General features: G+C 47.6%; 2 protein-coding genes across 8 annotated transcripts in view; one reads left to right on the top strand and one right to left on the bottom strand.

The window, feature by feature from the left end:
• The first annotated feature begins 6,935 nt into the window (after positions 1-6,935).
• The window catches only part of LOC112576690 (protein-glutamine gamma-glutamyltransferase K-like), a 47,404-nt gene continuing 34,177 nt past the window's right edge, over positions 6,936-20,162 (top strand). Inside the window, exon 1 of the mRNA XM_025259332.1 lies at positions 6,936-7,202. Coding sequence (XP_025115117.1) covers positions 7,162-7,202 — 41 coding nt within the window. The 5' untranslated portion in view covers positions 6,936-7,161. The remainder of the gene's footprint in view (positions 7,203-20,162) is intronic.
• Positions 9,703-19,442, bottom strand: LOC112576691 (protein yellow-like). Of its 7 annotated transcripts, XM_025259339.1 has the most exons (5): positions 18,976-19,442; positions 16,644-16,754; positions 14,668-14,880; positions 13,762-14,340; positions 9,703-10,643 (listed from the first exon to the last, which is right to left on the bottom strand). In XM_025259339.1, exons 3-5 carry the CDS (start codon positions 14,857-14,859, stop codon positions 10,140-10,142), a joined length of 1,275 nt encoding a protein of 424 aa, XP_025115124.1. In that variant the 5' UTR covers positions 14,860-14,880; positions 16,644-16,754; positions 18,976-19,442; the 3' UTR covers positions 9,703-10,139. The 7 variants fall into 7 exon arrangements, with proteins under 7 accessions (XP_025115124.1, XP_025115122.1, XP_025115123.1 ...); XM_025259337.1 differs by lacking the exon at positions 16,644-16,754 and having other exon boundaries at positions 18,976-19,441; XM_025259338.1 differs by lacking the exons at positions 16,644-16,754; positions 18,976-19,442 and adding an exon at positions 17,553-17,689.

Below are 20,162 nucleotides of genomic sequence, written 5' to 3'. Positions count from 1 at the left end.
TCCTCGTCCCCTGCAGATCGATGTCACCTTCAACGTGGTCTCCACCTGCCCTCGGTGGTCTCTCCAGAGGCTCTGCCCACCACCGACGACAGGGACAGAGACAGGGACAGAGACAGGGACAGAGACAGGGACAGAGACAGGGACAGAGACAGACAGAGACAGGGACAGAGACAGGGACAAGACAGGGACAGAGACAGGGACAGAGACAGGGACAGAGACAGGGACAGAGACAGGGACAGAGACAGGGACAGAGACAGGGACAGAGACAGGGATCAACCCCGAGCCACGGTGGATGAGCACACGAGCAGGGACTGGACCTGGTCCTCAAACATCCAGTGTTTACTAATTTATTAACATGCTGTCTGACCACTTTTCTTCCATCTTTACTGTAGACCCTGTCTTTCTTTCCAGTCCTGCTCCTACCAAAATGGCGCTCACATCATTTGTCACTGTAGAATGTAAACAAGGTTACTTGGTTGTGAGATTTTAGCGAAATATTGTAGTCAATGTTGTAATTACAACAGTCAGGTGAGGCGATGCATGAGTACAGTCACAGGTAAGACTGTAGTGAGTGTACTTCACACAGAGTGAAGGTCCTCAACATTGTGAAGGTGTGAACGTGAACCGAGTTAGTGGCGGGTGTCATCTGAAAGTGAGTACAACATACAGTTTACAGTTGAATGGACTGAGGTGTACAGAATACAATGTACTGAGGTGTACAAAATACAGTTTACAGTTGAATGTACCAAGGTGTACAGAATACAATGTACCGAGGTGTACAACATACAGTTTACAGTTGAATGTACCGAGGTGTACAACATACAGTTTACTGAGGTGTACAAAATACAGTTTACAGTTGAATGGACGGAGGTGTACAGAATACAGTTTACAGTTGAATGGACGGAGGTGTACAGAATACAATGGACTGAGGTGTACAACATACAGTTTACAGTTGAAGGTACCGAGGTGTGTGGTGAGGTACCCAGATCACTGAATGCTACCCGAGGAAAGGCGTGACGACCGATGTACCCAGTTGACCCTGTCACACCCAGCACTCGATGTCAAACTGTTTCATTACAGAAAACCTAACGTGCATCTGATATCATTTGTACCCATGGTGATTCGCCACGCTGAGGTCCCTACAAAATCCAACAAAAGTTTGCTATTTCAAGGTGTGTCTGAAAGAGAGAGTTCTACATGATATCAAAGTATTATTTTATATTTTCAATAGCAAACTAGCAAATTGTTGTGTTCCACTGGTGTAGAGCACTGCAGACTACGAAATGATAATTTTACTTCAAAACAAGAGGAAAGACTGAATAGTTGGCTGACTATCCTCCGTCTCTTGGTTTTTGTGTCCATCTTTGTGTCTTCTGCTGATGTGGGCTTCTGTTCCCTTCATGTCTTCCTAATTGTTAGTTTGTGTCTCTACCTTTCTCCGCCAATTGAGGACCATTGTTGACGAGCAATCTTTGCTTTGTTTGTGGGTCTGTCTGTGTGTTTGTGTTTGTGTGTGTGTGTGTGCGACTGCTCGATGAATTTCTCGACTGTTGATGCCACTGCTGTGCCACTCATGTGTTCCTTGCCCGAAGTGACCGCCATGTGCCGTGTGGTCTGAAAGCTACATGTGCACTTTAAGCACAGACGTGGACAAAGGTAAAAGTCATGTACCTGATATTTGTAGGTGTGACACCAGCTGGCGACCTTCACAGGTGTGCAGGGAGGAAAGTGTATTGACACGCCCACGTGGCTTAGAGTGACACATATTTAATGACTGACACATAATTAATGACCTCATGAGAAGGCAGTTGCAAGCTCCCCACCCATGGCAAACACACCCATTCACTGGCTACCCTGGTCGGGAACTTGTTTGATGTTTGTGTGAGTTGGAGCCTGGGTGGCTGTAAGCAAAACACCTGAGTAGTGTTACCTGTCACCGCTGTCGTCATCACATTACAGGCATGCAAGTAGGTCTGCACACCCCACCACACACACATCTCCACAAACACAGACACACATACAAATACATAAGCACACATGCACACACACACTACAATAAAATATCGCCATGGCGACTAGTCTCCCTGGTGACGTCACCCTGACCATCGTGCACACCGGGCTTTGGGAAGAAGAAAATCATTTTTGCACAAGAGGAGAAATTCGAGAACACAGCTGTTAAAACTAGAATAGAAAATCTACAAACTAAAGGAAAAGATGTTGAAGATATTTTGCTGATGTTCTGGCTGATAGATAACAACATCGACTGTACCAACTACTTTCTCCTCGGACAGTGACTACAGCGGGTGTCACTGGCAGCTCCCTGCCTGCTGGTATCTGACAAATGTCTGCATGGAGACTTTTAGCACATTCCTTTGTTTCCCCAACGGTGTTGGTCGCGACACGCACAAGGACAAGCAATAAAGATTGGAGACAAGTCCTTGGAGCACAAATATTGAGTAGATGTCAGACTTGGGCACTGGTGGTGGTGGTGGTGTAGGTGGTGGTGGTGGTGGTGGTGTAGGTGGTGGTGGTGTAGGTGGTGGTGGTGGTGGTGGGGTGTGAGTACATGTGTGGGACTACTGGCAGATGATATTTATGGTTTGTTGTATCTCACCAAATTAGGAATATCGCCGCCTCGCGTGGTCACCTCCATGTCAAAGACAAGCAAGGTGGGCAGTCATCCACCAGTAAATACAATTATTGACATCACAGCTGTCAGCTGACTTGTGCCTTCAGGTGGTCAGAAAGATGACATATAATATCACCTCAGACCAGTCACACTCTCTCCATCCTAACTTTCATCTGTTGCCCTCAGGCAGGCGCTCCATTGTGTGAATAACTGCCGACCACAGGGCCTTGGTGCCAGCAGCCATCACCATCCTGAATATACTGCACAAGGACACGTGACATGTGATCGTTTTAAGAGAAATGACAACATTGAGCTCAGGAAACTATTACACAGCTCAAATGTGGCTAAAAATGATATAAGTTAAGGGCGTATCCTGTGAGAGAGGGAGGGAGGGACAGGGAGGGAGAGAGAGGGACAGGGAGGGTGTGTGTGAGTCGTGTGGGGTTCACTGTGGTGGTGGTGCCCCTGTTGGCGAACACAAGATGTCAGGCAGGACTACACCAGTGTAGCAGTTTGTGACAGCTCATGACTAACCAGTTCGGTTGCCTGTCCCTCCCCACATTGACTACAAGTCTGTCACAGGTATGAACACCGTATCCTCCCAGTCAGTCCCCCATCTGTTCATTCCAGCCTCCTGCATGTGTGTCGTGTCAGGAGTAGTCTGTTCCATGTTTCTTGTTTTCCTCTGGTCCCAGTGTCTGCAATGCTTTGCCGCCATCACTTTGATCCTCCCAACACATTTGAGCAAGTAAAAACACAACAGTCACAGAGAAATAAAATACATTCCTCACACACTCATGTGTTGCCAGGCAACTGAGACTTGTCCTGAGTGGAGGCTGAGTTTTGACAGGACAATGGCTTCAAGACTGTCCTCAGTCTCAACATTGTGATATCAAGAGAACTTGGAGAGGAGATGACACACACAACAACGACAACACGTGTACAGACATCACAACACACGTGTGTATGTGTGTGTGTGTGTGTGTGTGTATGTGTATGTGTGTGTATGTGTGTATATGTGTGTGTGTGTATGTGTATGTGTGTGTGTGTATGTGTATGTGTATGTATGTGTGTGTGTGTGTACGTGTATGTGTGTGTATGTGTGTATATATGTGTGTGTGTGTATGTGTATGTGTGTGTATGTGTGTATGTGTGTGTATATGTGTGTGTATGTGTGTATGTGTGTGTGTATGTGTGTATACAACTGCTATATAAAACGTGTCTAGTTAGTACACAAAGGTGATTTGAGTGGAATGTATAGAGAGCTCGTGACCAGTGTGCGATTAACGATGAAGCAGGTATTGTAGTCGTGCAGGTGTGGACTGTCAGGTGGCAGCGAGGCGGACACACGTGGAATATTGAGACCTCCATCCTCCAGCCGCTTGTTGACACAGTAACAGCTTGCACTGCCAACAGCAACCTCATCGACTCCACGTCCACCTGCTGCCTTGTTTATTTGCTTACAGGCCGGTCTTTAGACAACACACGCACATATATACACACAAAGACACACACAATAACACACACATTAACACACACACACACACACATATACACAAACACACAAACACACAAACACACACACACAAACATACACACACAATAACACACACACACAAACACACACACACAAACACACACACACAAACACACAAACACACACACACACTCACACACATACAATAACGCACACACACACACACAAACACACACACAATAACACACACACATAAACACCAAAACACGAACGAACACACAAACACGCAAACAGACGTGTTCAGTTCGTGTAGAGAGGGTGTGTACACGGGGACTTAGGCTGTAACTCTGTTAAATGCGTGGTCATCACAAGGCGAATACGTGAGTGTTACGTGAATATTACGTGGATGGCACGTAACCGCGGCCATTTTCACATCAACGTTGTTCAAGTAATCACGTGGGCCTGCTAGGGCCGTGGATGAAGTGGAAGAGGGACGCACTTGCAGGACAAGTGCAGGACAAGTGCCAGACAAGTATTTACAGGGTCTGCCTAGAAATAGCAGTAGCACCAAACTGAATTCAGTGCAGTTTTAAGGATAGAACATTGTTGGTGGTGCCAAGCATCCTGGGTATACCCTGACACACCCTGACATACCCTTACATACCCTGACACACCCTGACATACCTTGACATACCCTCACGCACCCTGACACACCCTGACCATGTCTGCGAGAGGTGGTCGTTGTGATCATCAGCAACACTATCAACATCATTACACATCTCACCCAGACAGACACTCGTACGCGAGCGACATCAATTATTTTCCTGTTTCCGCTGATGACAAGACATTTGGTTTCTTGATGTAACTGTCAACAACACGCACGTGCAGACGCTGACACAGGCCCTCCCTCCCTCCCGTGCTGACGTGTGTCTGGAGTGGCTTGCATGCCGACAGTGGGGCTGAGGACAGTTCTTGTCACGTGTGTCTGGCAGCCAAGCAAACAGCTGTTGGTGAGTATGTCCGGCAAGTGCTGTGTCCTGTCAGTAGGTACAGTAAACCACCCTGCAGAACTCGTGACGTGTGCCAGCAACGGCTGACTGGGAAACAGGTTTCTTTCTAATTATCGGAGTCGCTTGTGACGATGCCGAGCTTCCAGGAGACTCAAGCAGCTCAGCTTTCTTGACCACACATCTTTGTCACCCGAGTGTCTGAGCTTAAAAAACACAGTAAAAATAATCACGTGACTGTAGCCCTAGCACCCAAGTGTCCTTTGACTACCAGACAGTGAGGCAGCGGAGGCCACCCGTCCTGTCACGTGAAGCAAACTCAATGATCCTCTACCCGGAGTGTGTTAGGGTGAGGGGGAGGAAGAGGAAGGGTGGAATTTCAAGGTAACTGATGATACAGCTGATGTGCTGCTCACTCCTTAGTCTTGCGATGTGATGCCAGTATCAGGATGGATGAGAGAAAATACTAGTTAGAGCAGTGATATCCCAATGCCAGGCTAACATTTTCTCGTTTGATACCCGTGTGTCACAGCAATCTTGTTCCGACTGTAGAGTGAACACCCGACTCAGTAGAGGGGTGGGGAAGGTAAAACTGCCAAAGAGAAGAGATGTGTAGGATCCTCATTCGCCTACCCCCTTAAGGTCCTGGGACTACTGCTTCTTACCCTCCACTCCTTACCTGGGGATGGGGGAATCAAAGAACGATAACAAAGTGCCAGCAACAGACTGGGGAGAGCCAAAGTAAGCAAAGCGGAGTCCCTCATCTGTCTGCGCCATCAACCTCCGGACTTCCCTGGAGTGCTGTACATTAAGCCACCGTATGAGCATGTTTTTTCATTTTTTCATTCTCCATCTCCACCCTGTAGGCTACCCCGGGTATGAGGTTGCCGTCTAACCAACTCGTTGGAGAGTTTGAGAGCCACCAGCGCTGTCGAACGCGTGTTGCTGGTGGTGGGGTAGCCCTACCTCACACTCCTACCCTACCTCGGACATGCACTTACTCCTTGGTCAAGCCCCGGGGCTCGTCTTTATCTGCATGTCTGCCAGCACAGCACACGTCAGATGTCGTGTCAACACCGTGCGTTAATTCAAAAAGTAAACATGTAAACAAGTGCAACTAAACTCTCCATAGTCAATGGTCCGTGTAAGGGAAGTGGCAAAAAGCCCACAGTCAGTGGTCCGTGGCAAGGAAATGCGTCTTGGCCTGACATTTGAGCTGCGGCAGCAGGACAACATCTGGTTCCGGTGAGATGTGCCGAGCTGTGCAGCGCCGCTCGTCTGCCGGATGCCGAGGCCACAGGCGGCATCTTGAGTGGAGTCTGGGGGGTGAGGGCGAGACTGCGGTGTAGCGCGCGCCCCGTGTGCTCAGTGTGCGCACCTCGCTATTCTGTTAGCAGACGGCTTATCATCTGTACAGGAATGCCATGAAGAACACACACACTCACAGACACACTCACACACACACTCACACAGACAGACACACACACTCACACAGACACACACTCACACGCACTCTCACACAGACAGACAAACATACACACACACACTCACACAGACACACACACACACTCTCACACAGAGACACAGACAGACACACACACACACACACGCAGCCTAGGCTGCCTCTCAAACATTCCTCAAGTCCTTTAGAAGTTTGGTGAGTGAGATAAGCGAGAGTAAATGCTAATTACCAATGTTAATTTGTGAGCCGCTTGACTGCTTGTGTAGTACACACCCTCCAGTGAGTGGTGCGACGGCCAAACCCCGTGGACCGGACGGAGTTCCGCGAGGCCGCACGTGGTTTCCGGCACGAGTTGTGTCCCTTAGCTTTGCACGGCGGCGGCAGCGGCTGCAGTGTCGGTGATGTGCTGTGGATGCCAGACTCCCTCCGTCACGCGCACGTGAAGTACCTGTGCTGGGGAAGGGGGCAGCGGGCGGGAGGGGTGCAGGCTGCTGTACTCGGAGTATAAGGAGAAGTTGCGCTCCGTCGGTGGTGTGGTGGACGTCGCTCGCCTGCGGCAGGACAACAGCGACTTCCGGCAGCCAACATGCACCGCGAAAAATACGACTTTCAACCCGCCGAGCCAAGGTAAGGGCATCAGGCTCTTCCACCCCTTTCTTTATCTTGTCTGGTCTGTAGCCCCCTTCTTCCTTCGCACCCACTCTTCCTTTCTCTCTCTCATCATCGTCATCATCATTGCTTTTTGCCTCGCGCGACATGTGTAGCACATTGTGTGAATGTAGGTGGCTGCTGGACTCGCTACACATGACAACATCAGTTCTGTTTACTCTGAGACATGGTTCTGTCAGCTTCAACTTTGATGAGGTCATGTGTGACCAAGAGAAGGGATCGCAGTAGTTCTGTCTCGCTGGATGCTCTTCCGAGAGCCGTTGTGAGAGGTCATTGGCGGTTAGTGACCCCCACACCTGTCGGCTCACCCACTCACTACCTGCACACACAGCTGTGATGGTCATCAGACACTTGTTATACCGATACTCGGGTGTTGAGCAATTTTAAAACAACATTTGGACAGGATGGGGGGACAGACCTCGCTACACTGTTGCTACAGCAGTCAACACACACACACACACACACAGCTGATAGAATGTGAGAGTTGTGACAAGATTCTGGCAAATCGAGATGAAAGAAATGCGGTGAAGGAAGATTATAGTTTACAGTCCGAGCTTCTACTCTTATAGAACTTCTAGAGCTTTTCACTTCTCACATGTGTCTGTTCCCCTCAATACATTCCTCCATCAGTGCCACATTCCCCCCCGTGCAAGTACCACATTCCACCCAGACTAAATTCCTTTGAGGTGCCGCACTCATGCAAGCGTACAATTGCGCCCCGGGTCTGTAGGTGCCATGCACCCACCACAGGAGCACCTTCAGAGTGTCACAGGGAAGCTGGTGGACGACCTGACGATTCCCCCATCACAACCCTCCCTGCTAGTGAGCACTTCTCCCTGTTAATGTGTTTACACCAAGAGACGATGTTTACTCTGTCTGCCATACCGCAGGCTGCTCAGTCTTAGTGTCAAGCTGTGGAGTTGGTACCTTCACCATTCTCATACTCCACTGATGGTGGGTAGTCCTGGGAGGGTGAGCTACCCTCTCGCCGCTAGTCACTGGCAGCAGGGGTGGGGTGGCTGCTCACCCTCCCGTTTGTTAGATAAGGTAGGTGCGGTCTCCGCCATCCTGCAAGTTGTCAGCTCCACCAGAAACGGTGAGATGTCACCCTGGACCCCACACATCAAACTGACTGATAAACAGCGATAAGACAGCTGCAAAATATTCTAGGTTTTACAGCCATGGTCTAAATTAACGCTTTTACAGATTTCAAGATAAGACTAAAACTTGCATACACATGTTGTATGTTACTTTACACACACACACACAGACACTTAGTGTCCGTGTAACTGGCTATTACAGGCTGTACAATGTACAATGTACACCACATCTGCTCTCCTCATCTGCTGTTGATGTCGGCGCTGTGTCTGTAGTCGGCGCCACGGCAGGTTGCAGCAGGCCAGGATGTGAAACCAATCTTGTGGAGAGCACGGCAGGTGTAGACGAGCCATTCACGAGTGTGGTGGTGGCATTACCGCCATCACAAGCAGCAGCAACAACATGTGGGGGGATCCCCCGAGTCTCGGGTACAACAAACACAACATTCCGCTCTGAGGTGAGCGTCCCCGGTGGCGCAGCGATATACCGTCTGTGGGCGAGATCGTGAGGCTGGTGGGGCGTGGGTTCGGATCTCGTCTCTGTCACACTAGTTTTTCTCTGGGCACAACGCATACCTGTATAGTTGGACCCGCTAGTCGAGAGAGAGAGAGAGAGAAAGAGAGAGAGAAAGAGGGAGAGAAAGAGGGAGAGAAAGAGGGAGAGAAAGAGGGAGAGAAAGAGGGAGAGAAAGACTGTACACGAATCAGTGCTAACCTCTGCTGATTACTGGTCCGGTCTGTACAAGTCCCCCCTACACCCCCAGGTGGAATCCTGTGTGCAATCTTGTAGGCACATCATGCAGACACCGTAATGTCGGCAGATACCCGTAATGTTCTCGCCCCTTGTGGACACAGCCACACCTCCACACCTGTGATGTCGGCACTTCTGGTGATCACCTCCACCTGCCAGTTCTTTTCTCCAAGGAAACTTGATGATAACTGGTGTGAGGCCCTTCACCTGCCAGCTTCCTACAGCAGCAAGTCCGTTATGATGGAGTGTAGATGGCGTCTGCCAGTCTTTACCCTTAGAAACATCTACAATAATGATGAACAACACAAGCAGCACACACCCTGACAAATCTGTTTTTTTTTTTTCTTCACGCCGCGCGCGCACGAGTGTGTGTGTATGTCCTTGGATGTAAATAATAATATTATTATTTGTATGGACTATTTTTGATGTAAAAGTGATAAGCAATATGTAAACAGCTTGTAAAGGTTAGTCCCGGTGCCAGACGAACACTAGAGATGGTTTCCCACGGCTACACCTGTCCTTGTGTCAGGTGTGTGTGAGTTCAACCCATTCATACAGTAATCAAGCCTTGCTCCTCCCACACACAGACACAATGACACACAGCTGTCACTACATTATGATTAGCATTCTGTTGTTTTTAATGTCTTGTTTGAAAATACAGAGACAATGTAGTGTTGAAAACAACGATTTCAAGAATAAAACTTTGACATTGAATGGAACTGGGAAACAGACTCAACGACTGCGGCAAGCGCCTGTGGCGGCTTTGCGTGCTGTCATGTCATGTCATGTCATGTCAGTTAGAAGAAACAATTAGAAGGTGAAAGAATAAATAAAATGAAGAGTGGAACTACAGACTTGGCCGACATCATCAGCTCTAACAGCCGGTCTTTGGCTTCAAGTTGCTGTCAATACCATCAGGACAGAATTGCTTCTGACCGTCTCGGGTGGATGAGGATAAAGAATTGTTTATGTTTATTTTATATTGTAGAAAGCGCTGAACACAGAATCTTCAAGAGAGGCTCACTCTTTGTGAATATTATAAAAGGATCAAATGAGAAGGAGCGAGGTGAAGAGGAGCAGCCAGGTAGCGAGATGAGCCAGCGAGGACCTGGCTCCAGACGAGGTGCATTGTGGGCGGACTGGTGCAGACAGCGCGGTGCTCAGGTAGGACGACTCGTTGACAAACACCTTGGTGATGTACATGTTGGGCTCACTGCCTGTAAAGTTCATGGTCTTACTAAGGTAGCGACTGATATCATTGGCCACAAACCACAAGTACCCGCGGTCATCCCACGCCAGGGTATCCACCCAGCGCATGGTGATGTTGTTTGAGGCAATCACTTTCTGGGACACCATGTTGACGCTGCCGTAGCAGCCATCTTTAGCATCACCAGCAACCTCCCAGCGGGCAAGTCCGTCCAGATCGAGCAGCCCGAAGTAGAGATTCTGTTGTCCGTACGCCAGGCCATCAGCACGTGACACGAGGGTGCCCACGCGCCGCACGTGCTGTCCGAACTGCGCATGCCTGTCACGCAAGACTGACGTGGGAATCTGCAAACAGAGGGTTGGCTGTGAACTGACAGCTACAAACATTAATTAATTAATTAATTACAGTGACTAGTACTGTATACCCAGGTATCAACGTGTCCAGTCGCAGGTGAGCGAGGGTCATGACCGAGGCAGGACGTGTTTCTGACCTCGTCCAGTGAAAAGTTTCCATGGCAACTAACAAAATGAATGTTTGAGTCTATTGATGATGGACTAATTGTTCTCGACAGTTGCTTAACGCATACAGACGATGCTGGGGACATCGCATTGCGATTTCGGTTAAATTCTGACTTGAAATTAGTGAAACAGTGGATACACCACTGTAGGCTGTGTTGTTATTGTGATGGTGGGTCCTTTGTGCCGTTTGAAAACGGGGGATGACTCCCCATCCCCCCCCCCCCCAAAAAAAAAAAAAAAGATGACAAAAAGAGTCTAACTTTGAAGACAGTCTCTTCAACACAAACTCAGAAGCTCACAGAGGCAGAGAGGACAGAAGGACGGCAGAGAGAAAGAACGTGGAGCGCGAAAATTGGACCGTCTCAGTCACGTGATCATCAAACTCTTCTCATTGAGGTCTTTGACAGTTTCTGGAATTACCATCTGTCAGAGAACTGAGTGTAGGAAGTGAGAACAGCAAGTGAGTGCGAGGTGACAGGTTATTTTTCCTTTAATATCGCCCAGCGCTCTGCAGTTGACATAACAGGATACATAGCGAGAAAGAAAGACAGAGCCAGCCAGCCAGCCAGCCAGCCGGCCAGACGAGAGACTAGATGGAGGGAAAGAAGGAAAGAAAAAGAGCTCGACTACGGACAGCTGTACGCTTTGCGGTCATGTGGAAAACTTGGAAGTAGAAACTGCTTTGGACTTAGGGTTTTTCAAAAATAGCAAAAAAAACCGACAGTTTGAATGGAGCTGCACGCCTCCACTTGTAAGGTTCATAGGTCATGAAACTTTCAACATCCGTGACCTCGTGTGACAGTCGTAGCCATCTGTCCTGTAGTTTTTCTTTTATTTTTTATTTCAGTGATGGCTATTCAATCGCTGAACTGCGAGAACAAAGTTTGGGATTTGAAGCTGTTTCGAAATACTTCCTGACAATAATGTGAAATATCTGACAATAATGTGAAATATCTGACAATAATGTGAAATATCTGACAATAATGTGAAATATCTGACAATAATGTGAAATATCTGACAATAATGTGAAATATCTGACAATAATGTGAAATATCTGCTCGACTGGAGCATAAGTAGCTTCAGATGGATTATTGATTGCGGAAAAAACGTTTTGCTAGAAATACTTCCCCTTGGTGTAAAAACGGGTTTACACAAAAGGCGCCAATCAGCTAATTGCTCGGTGATGTCATTCATTCAGATATAATTACTCGCCGGTCGCTCGACTTATAAGGAGTGTGTTTAGGTCACACAAGCTGCACCACTTCACCTAAACTGACCCCGAGGGTTGGTGATGCCTGTCACATCATGTCCTCAGACACTTAGCTCATCTATAAAACTTCCCACGGTCTCACGAGGACACGCAGACCACTGTGTCTCCTCGGGCGTGAAGACGGGGCAGAAGACCCAGGGCCTCACCTTCTGTCTCTCTGCTCCCACCTGCCTCCAGCAGAAGATGCCATCGTGTAGCGACGACGAGCAGCAACAGGGAATGGAACCCGGTTCTCTGATCAGTGGACACCTCCGTCTGAGACAACCACTGCAACTGACAGACACCCACACGACTCATGGTCATGGAAGGTGTGGAGGTCCGGCTGAGGACACGCCGATTGCCGTGACGAACCCGCCGAGACTGGTTTTACTGAGAAAATCAGAGATGTGTGAGGAGAACTTCGTGACTGTCACTGTGACAGGCCTCGTGACCATGAGGCCCATCAGCAGCACACAGGACAAAGGCGCGTGCTTTGTGAAGAGGGACTACATCGTGGAGGACAGGCAGTGCGCGGCCACCTTCATGAACTTGTTGACACAGACATACGTGGCTGTCAGCCAGCAATCACAAGTTCAGTTGTGTAAACTAGCCGGCGATCCTCCATCTTGTCCACATCCATGTCTCTTCCTCGTTGAGGATACAGGGACAACAAAGCTCCTCCCGACTGAGACTCCAGGGAGGTACCTGGGGTACAGAGGCAGCGTGCTTGAGGTCACGGATCGCATCTCATCCTTTAACATGCTGCCAGCCTCCCTTGTCACACAACCGGCTGACCATCGTGATCACCCTGTCAGTACTTGGGGGCTGAAGGCAAGCTACCTCCAGGGTTGACTCTTCCACTGAAGACTTCGCCATGGCCGGCTACTGCCACGTCCACAGGAGGTCAATGGCCGACATTCACCCTTCAACCACCTCTACCACCAGCAGCAGCACGACAACGACAACACTGTGAATGAACAGCACCTGTGTGGTTGTGCACAGTTGACGATTGTCATGGTTTTATTTATTGGGGCATTGATGCAAGACGAACAATGGTAGTTATGGACACGGAAACTGTCATCACCGAGATCATCGCTTTTGTCTAGTTGACGATGGAGGTTGTGAGTAGCAAATGGCTGTCCGAACACACATTTTATTAAACATCTGCTACGAATGTCAGCAACACGAACACACTGACAGCAATGCATACACTGTGCTGGAGACTGAAGGACTTTGTCCAAAGGGCAGGACTGGAAGGTTTCGCTGACATGTCACGTGTCACACAAGGACCACGTGAGCACTTGTGTTGTCAGCGGCATTGAGACACTTCGTGTCGCACGGACTTTCAACAAATATAACAAGATATATGTATATAGATATTTTAAATTAATTTTACGACCCAAGACCGTTTTAGGAGTCGAATGTTTGTCACAGGATGATATACAAATTATTTTGTCAGGTAGCAAATTGAATATATATATATATATGTGTATATATATATAGATACTACATTGCCTTTTGTGTGTTTGGCTGCATGGATGCGCTTTTGCTCCGGAAAATCCCAATGGACATTAATGTGTGAGGCTGAGTGCACGTGAAGTGAGAGTGAGTTGTCATCACATGATGTAAGAGCGAGCTGTCATTCCGGAGTGTGAGAGTTGTTCTAGTGTCACACTGTTCAAGTGTCACACCTACCTGATAAAGACCGCGGCCTGTGATTGGACAGAAGTACACGAAGTCAAAGGTCGGGGACATGGCTATGCCATCTACAGCGTATCCTCCCGGGGATTCCGGTTGCATGGAGGGGTCCTTGAAGACGTATGACTCGTCTTTGTTGTAATCATAGACATACAGTTTGGCCTCCAGGACATCGGTGATGTAGGCGAAGGCCACGTGGCCATCCACGTAGTCCAGAACGATGTCATTCAGGAAGCAGGAGGTGGGGTCGGCGACATCTGCTGGGAAGACATATCGGTGAACTTCTGCGTTTTTCTGCATGTTCCAGATGAGAAGTTTGGGCGGGCACACGTTGGTCGATGAGTTCTCGAAAATATTTATGCGTCCATTGTCTAAAATGTACATGTAGCCAGTGTTGGGGTCGATCTCCATGCTTTGTACATACTGCAAGACCGAGCAGTCCCCCAGTCGGTGCATGGCCCAGGAGGGGTAGGGCTGGAGGAGGTGCTTGTCTCCTCGGGTCACCACGCGGTTCAGACTTGATGGGATTCCTCGCCGCCATCTTGGCACTGTCACGTACACTTCGTCCCTGTACACCTTGAAACACACAGACAGGTAGCCGCTGGCATCAATAACAAACATGAATACACCACCACCACCGTCGTCGTCATCATCATCATCATCATCATCATCATCATCATCATCATCATCATCATCATCATCATCGACAACTCTTTACAGCGGGGGAAAGTGTGGAAGTCTGTGAAAGCTTTATAGCATCCATAGAAACTGTCTTGTCTTGTTTTAGAGATTGTGTTGGTACCAGAGATGACACACTGCGACATAGGCGAGAGAGAGACAGAGACACGAAAGAACGAAAAAAGTGAAGAAAGGAACAAGAAAGAAGACAGAAACTCGCCTTACCTTGATCCCAGCAATAATGTTATTTTCTAGAATGAATAAATTATTGGTGATGTAGTCTGTCTTCGTGGTGGCGTTGGGCCAGTCGTAGTCTACCGACACCCATCGGTATACTTCTGTGACGTCACCAACAGTCAGCCCATGGAGACAGACAGCACTCGACAGCAGAAACCACAATGTCAGCAGGGTGTTCATATTTCTTTGCAACTGTAAAATCTGTGAAATACAAAACATAGATCGCTCAGGTAAAATGATGACAAGAGTTCCTCAGGGGGAACTAACGACCAGACCGACATCAGACAAACAACTTCAGGTAAATTCTAGTTGAACCTTGACCTGCAGCCGCCTGTTGGAGAGAAGCGGTTTAAGGGCAGAAAGAATGTCTGTTAACATTCTGGAGCCTGGTTTCCATGGCACTGGCATGCCTTGAGTGGGAGGCAATGGGCTGCGAGATGAAGGGAGTGCCGGGTGCCAGACGTTTTCATCCAAGGAAGAGAATAAAAGGAGAAACCTACTGAAATGTCTACCAGTGTGTGATATTTGCTGGAGCTGTACATCCTGGATGGAAATTTCTTCCACATGTGGTGCTAAATGTATTTATCATTTATTTAACACGAATATAAGATGATGCCGACGGAATGAAGCAAGGCAAAGAATGAGGTAGCAGCACTGACTAGTTTGTTTGGGAATGGACAAAGACGGGAGCGGCGGACAAGCGGGACAAAGAACAGGATTCACTTTTGAATGAATACTCATTGGAAACACCCAAACGGGATGCGACTAAACTGCAAAGTCACTCAATCAAACTAAATAATGCGAGTCACACTGTTACTGAGCTACACAGCTACACCAGACCTGCTCTGACTCAGCAAGTGTGGTTTGTGTCTAACAGGACCACCAACCCTCCCTTGCTCCATCCACTTGTCTGTGGACCGTTGACAGGCTGTGGTGCACATACCTACCTCCCTACCTCCACCAAGTGGTGAAGGAATAATACCACATTCAGCAATAAATGTACACATCCGGGTAATCAAACTGAGGTTTAAAATCTCCTTTTATTGACAGCCTTCCTTCGGAGTGGTGCTCACAGTTCAAACCACGACAGTCCTCACTGGCGCTGTGTAACTTTATATACTAACATCTAATCTCTTAACGAGGGAGAAGTAAAGTTTCTAATCCTTCTAACCTTTTTATTTAATGTTTCTTAATTAAGACTAAAGTATCATCATTTGAATATTTGTAAATAAATGGGCAGTAGTTTGATGTTCATACGACAGACCTGAATGAAATTTTTTCCTATCATCATTCTAAGCCAGTGTTTGAGGTACCGAACCCACAAGTTTCATCTGCACATTCACCGAACCCTTCTTTAGTGTCATCACGAATTGCGGGTGTGTCTTGACCTCCGTGGCGGAGGCTCCGCCGAACCCCTGAGACCGACTCACCCAACCCCTAGGGTTCGATCGAACCCCGGTTAAGAACCACTGGTCTAAGCCTTGAAAAACGCAGACCATCCTAACCTCCCCTCCCCCCCGAGTTCTTGGTCCCTCGGCACGCACCTGGTTGGCCTCAAGGTAGGACCGCACCTGGCTGTCTGTACTGCCAGGTAGTAATGCACTTTAGTGACATTGTCTCACGTTTGTTAACCAATCTGGTCCTTCAAGTGTTTCACTTTGTCAAGATGCCATAACGATTACAACTTCTCATCCCTTAATGATATTCGTTTGACCCGCAGTGAGGTCACAGTCGGCCCTCAGGTGGGCAGGTAGGTAACAAGATGGCGCAGATGTGCGCTCCTCGAGTTCTACTGCCACGAAGACTGGCAAGACGACAACAACAGCAGGCACCTGAACAACCTGCTGTCTGTTGTTACTGTAGTAGTGTAGCAGTCCTACCTGTTGTCACTGTAGTAGTGTAGCAGTCCTACCTGTTGTTACTGTAGTAGTGTAGCAGTCCTACCTGTAGTGTAGCAGTCCTACCTGTTGTTACTGTAGTAGTGTAGCAGGTTTAAATGCAATCTTTGTTTCGAAGCTACACCCCGAAGTGCTGTAGCCAAGCTGTCGCAACTGAATATCGAGCTTGTGGCCCACCTGTCCACAGAAGTAAATAAGACAAAAGTGAAAGTTCACACGCCCATGTCGTCGGCTTCGTCGAAGTCACCGTTCCACGATACTCGGTGTAAAGTTCAAACCTCACTTCGAATGTTCCCGCACGCCTTTGATGTAAGTTTGTGTAATAAAATGTAAATAAAGTAAAATATATCAGGGCTTCTGCTTACTCAAAAAATTGCGTACAGTACTCATTAAAAGTTCGGAGGACCCCTTCAATTTTCGTCAATGGGGTCCCATTCAAATTTGGGCGAAGAACAGGGACCCCTTAAAAATCTGAAGAAAGGGTCACTGGGACCCCAAAGAATTAGCCTTAGCAGAAGCCCTGATGTAATAAACTTAATAAATACGACTATGCAACACGTCTCTGTTGTTACTGTAGTAGTGTAGCAGTGATACCTGTTGTTACTGTAGTTGTAGTAGTGTAACAGTCCTACCTGTTGTTACTGTAGTGCTCTAACAGTTTTGTATACCTTTGCCTATTAAGTGCGAAAGCATTTTCTGACCCTCCCATCATTCCTGAGAACATAAAATAGGACTTTCATTGATGCTTGGTTTCCTCCGAATACGTTGAATAAAATGTTATATGACATGTCTGGAAACACGCTTGTAATGATGTACACAGCCAGACAACATAGAAACCGTTACAATGTGACAGAAGACAAACAAATAATTGAGAAACTTGTTGTTTACCGTCAGGACGAGAAATGCAGACGTGAGACCTGCCAGCAGACTGAGCACAATGTGTATATATATATACACACACATATATATATATACCTGCCTTACTGTTGTCTGTAGAGCATTTATAGCACCTCGTGACTCAGCTGTAACCTCGTCACCCGGCAGTTGTCTATCACGTCACGTGACGTCACATCCTTACCGTCAGGCTTTGCGAGACCAACTACTGTATCTGACTTCATGGAAACTTGAGTTTTGCGATAAAGGATTATTTCATAAGTTGTATGTATGTGTGATGTAAGTTGTAGTCCGCTGTTTGTGCCAGTATTTAGTGGCTTTGTCAGCTCATCACACACCTGGAGAATATTGCTGTCATGCGCACACAGCAACAACAACATGTTTGGTGTAGTTGGTGTCGTTGTACACCACGTTTACCTTCAGTACACACTCTAATCACTAGTTTGTTCATTTAAAAGGAGAACAACATCGGACTTTGTCTGTTTTGCTGTAGCTCGCCAAAAGCCGCCTGTCACTCTGTTGTTGTGTTCGTCCGGTCCACCCCACTCTGTCTATCTTCTGTTTAGGATGTTGGTAGTGTTTTAATGATGTCACGTGTGAGTGCAATCTACGGCAGTAGTCAGGATCATTTGTGTCAATTGGCAGGATTGTAGATTGAGACCTGTCATCGTGGGGAAGTTCTGTATTAACAAAATAATGTGGAGAATAATGTAGAACTGTGTTATTGCAATGAATGACCATCTGTCCTGCTATGTCACGTGGCCTGCACGTGCGGCCTGTTGAAGATGTCGAGTACTAGTTAAGACTTCCAGCTGGGAGAACTCATTATCAAGCAGCCAGCCTGCTTCATCTTCTAGTTTTTACTGGAGGTTACATCTTCCTTGATTATACACAACCTGAGCGCACGATGGAGGTAAACACACCTACTGACACCGCCCACTGTCCTCACAATCAACAAAAACATGTTGACAACAAACAAGTCAAGTGTAGCAGTGTGTATGTCTGTGCGTGTGTGTGTGTGTGTGTGTGAGTGTGTGTGTGTGAACTGTGCAAATCAACACCGTTAGTCCCATCTGACAAAATTTTGCGAGATTACTTTTTTTTTGGAAGGTAGAATTGAGTTAGTGTCTTTTAATTTAAAACATTTTATGGTTATTTTACCCATAGAAGAATGCTGCTCCAAAGTTTTAAAAACCCACGACTGAGCAGCACGGACATTGCAGTGGGCAGTCTATGAGAGAGAGAAAGTGTGAGAGAGAGAGTGTGTGAGAGAGTGAGAGAGAGAAGGTGCGGTTGCTGGCATTTCACTGTTTATTTGTCCTTCATTAGACAGAAGGTCGGTGATGTTTTCGCTACACTTTGATCTTGTCCGCGAGCGCTCCATGCCGGGCGCCCTGTCTATCACATCCCCAAACAGAGGTCGACTTCGCTTTTTTGTCTTTTGTAGAACACAAAACAACAAAAGGATTTTTGTTACTAAATATTGATGAAAATAAATGCTTACTTGTCTCACAGGCAAAGAGAATTCAGAGATGCCACAGGATCCCGCGAGGACATATGAACCTAATAGGTTTCCTCCGAGGGTTTTATTCCCTGCGCTCTCCTAGTCTCCAAGTGTGTGGCTGACACACCTGAACAACTAGCGCACCTGGCTCCAGGTAGGCGGAAGTCAAGGATGAGGGTTTATGCTGCATCTTAATTAGGGGAGGGGGGATCTTTTCGTGGAACAAATCCTGGAAAGTTGGTGTGTGAACACAGTTTTCGCAAGATTCTGTGCGGAACATCCGTCTACAAGTTTATATCTCGCGCATGACTCACTGGCTGCAATGTTGTTTTTGCTCTCTTCCCTCGTGTCCCGAGGTGCGGCTCTCCTGGGGTACAACACTCCTAGTCCACCACAAAATCCGTATCCGGTACGGCCCTCTGTCACCAGACTGGCTCAACCCAACTCTTGGCCTGGTGGGCCACTCTGTGACGTCACGCCTGTTTGAAGAGAGAAAGTCTTAACGGCTGAAGTATGGTGGCTACGAGTGCCTCGTGTTGACTCGTTATGTCGCCATCAAACTGCGGGCAGTGAAAGGTGGTGAGGTCAGTGAATAGTTGGGGATAGAGAGGTCAGCATGTGGTTAGCCAAACAGTGTCAACACAGTCTGTATGATTAGCACAACATACACATTAGCAACATACACATTAGCAACATACACATTAGCAACACAGTCTGTATGATTAGCACAACATACACATATTAGCAGCATACACATTAGCAACATACACATTAGCAACATACACATTAGCAACATAGCACAACATACACATATCAACATAGCATTGTGAGATGGTTGTCATTGTCGGACCAGGTTCTTTCTTTGTAAGCCACATTTTATAGTCAAAGAAATACAAAGGACAACAATAAGTGCACACAAAGGGCAAAGGTCACAGTAGACAGTATTTGGTCTTTGTAACCTTTCTTTTGGTTGAAGCGGTTAGAGAGAAAGAGGGAGACACATTCACCACATTCATCATGAATATATATATAAAATGTAAGATATTATGTCCAAAGAGGACAACAGCAGCCACCACTCTGGCGGGAAAGTAAAGCGGCACTGACCCGGATGTGACGGCGGCCACGCCCCCCTGTCCCGACTGTCATGGTCACGTGACGAGACCTGGAGGTACCTGGTGCTCTGCCCC

Source organism: Pomacea canaliculata, linkage group LG12, assembly GCF_003073045.1.
Source record: "Pomacea canaliculata isolate SZHN2017 linkage group LG12, ASM307304v1, whole genome shotgun sequence".
NCBI lineage: Eukaryota > Metazoa > Mollusca > Gastropoda > Architaenioglossa > Ampullariidae > Pomacea > Pomacea canaliculata.
This window is presented reverse-complemented; position numbering and strand designations above follow the sequence as displayed.

Coding starts and splice junctions, on each gene's coding strand:
- LOC112576691 (XM_025259334.1), bottom strand. CDS start 15,087: ATGCCAGTGCCATGGAAACCAGGCTCCAGAATGTTAACAGACATTCTT. Junction 14,881..15,000: donor TCTCCAACAGGCGGCTGCAG/GTCAAGGTTCAA, acceptor TGTATTTCACAG/ATTTTACAGTTGCAAAGAAA. Junction 10,644..13,761: donor CAGGCCGCGGTCTTTATCAG/GTAGGTGTGACA, acceptor CTCTGTTTGCAG/ATTCCCACGTCAGTCTTGCG.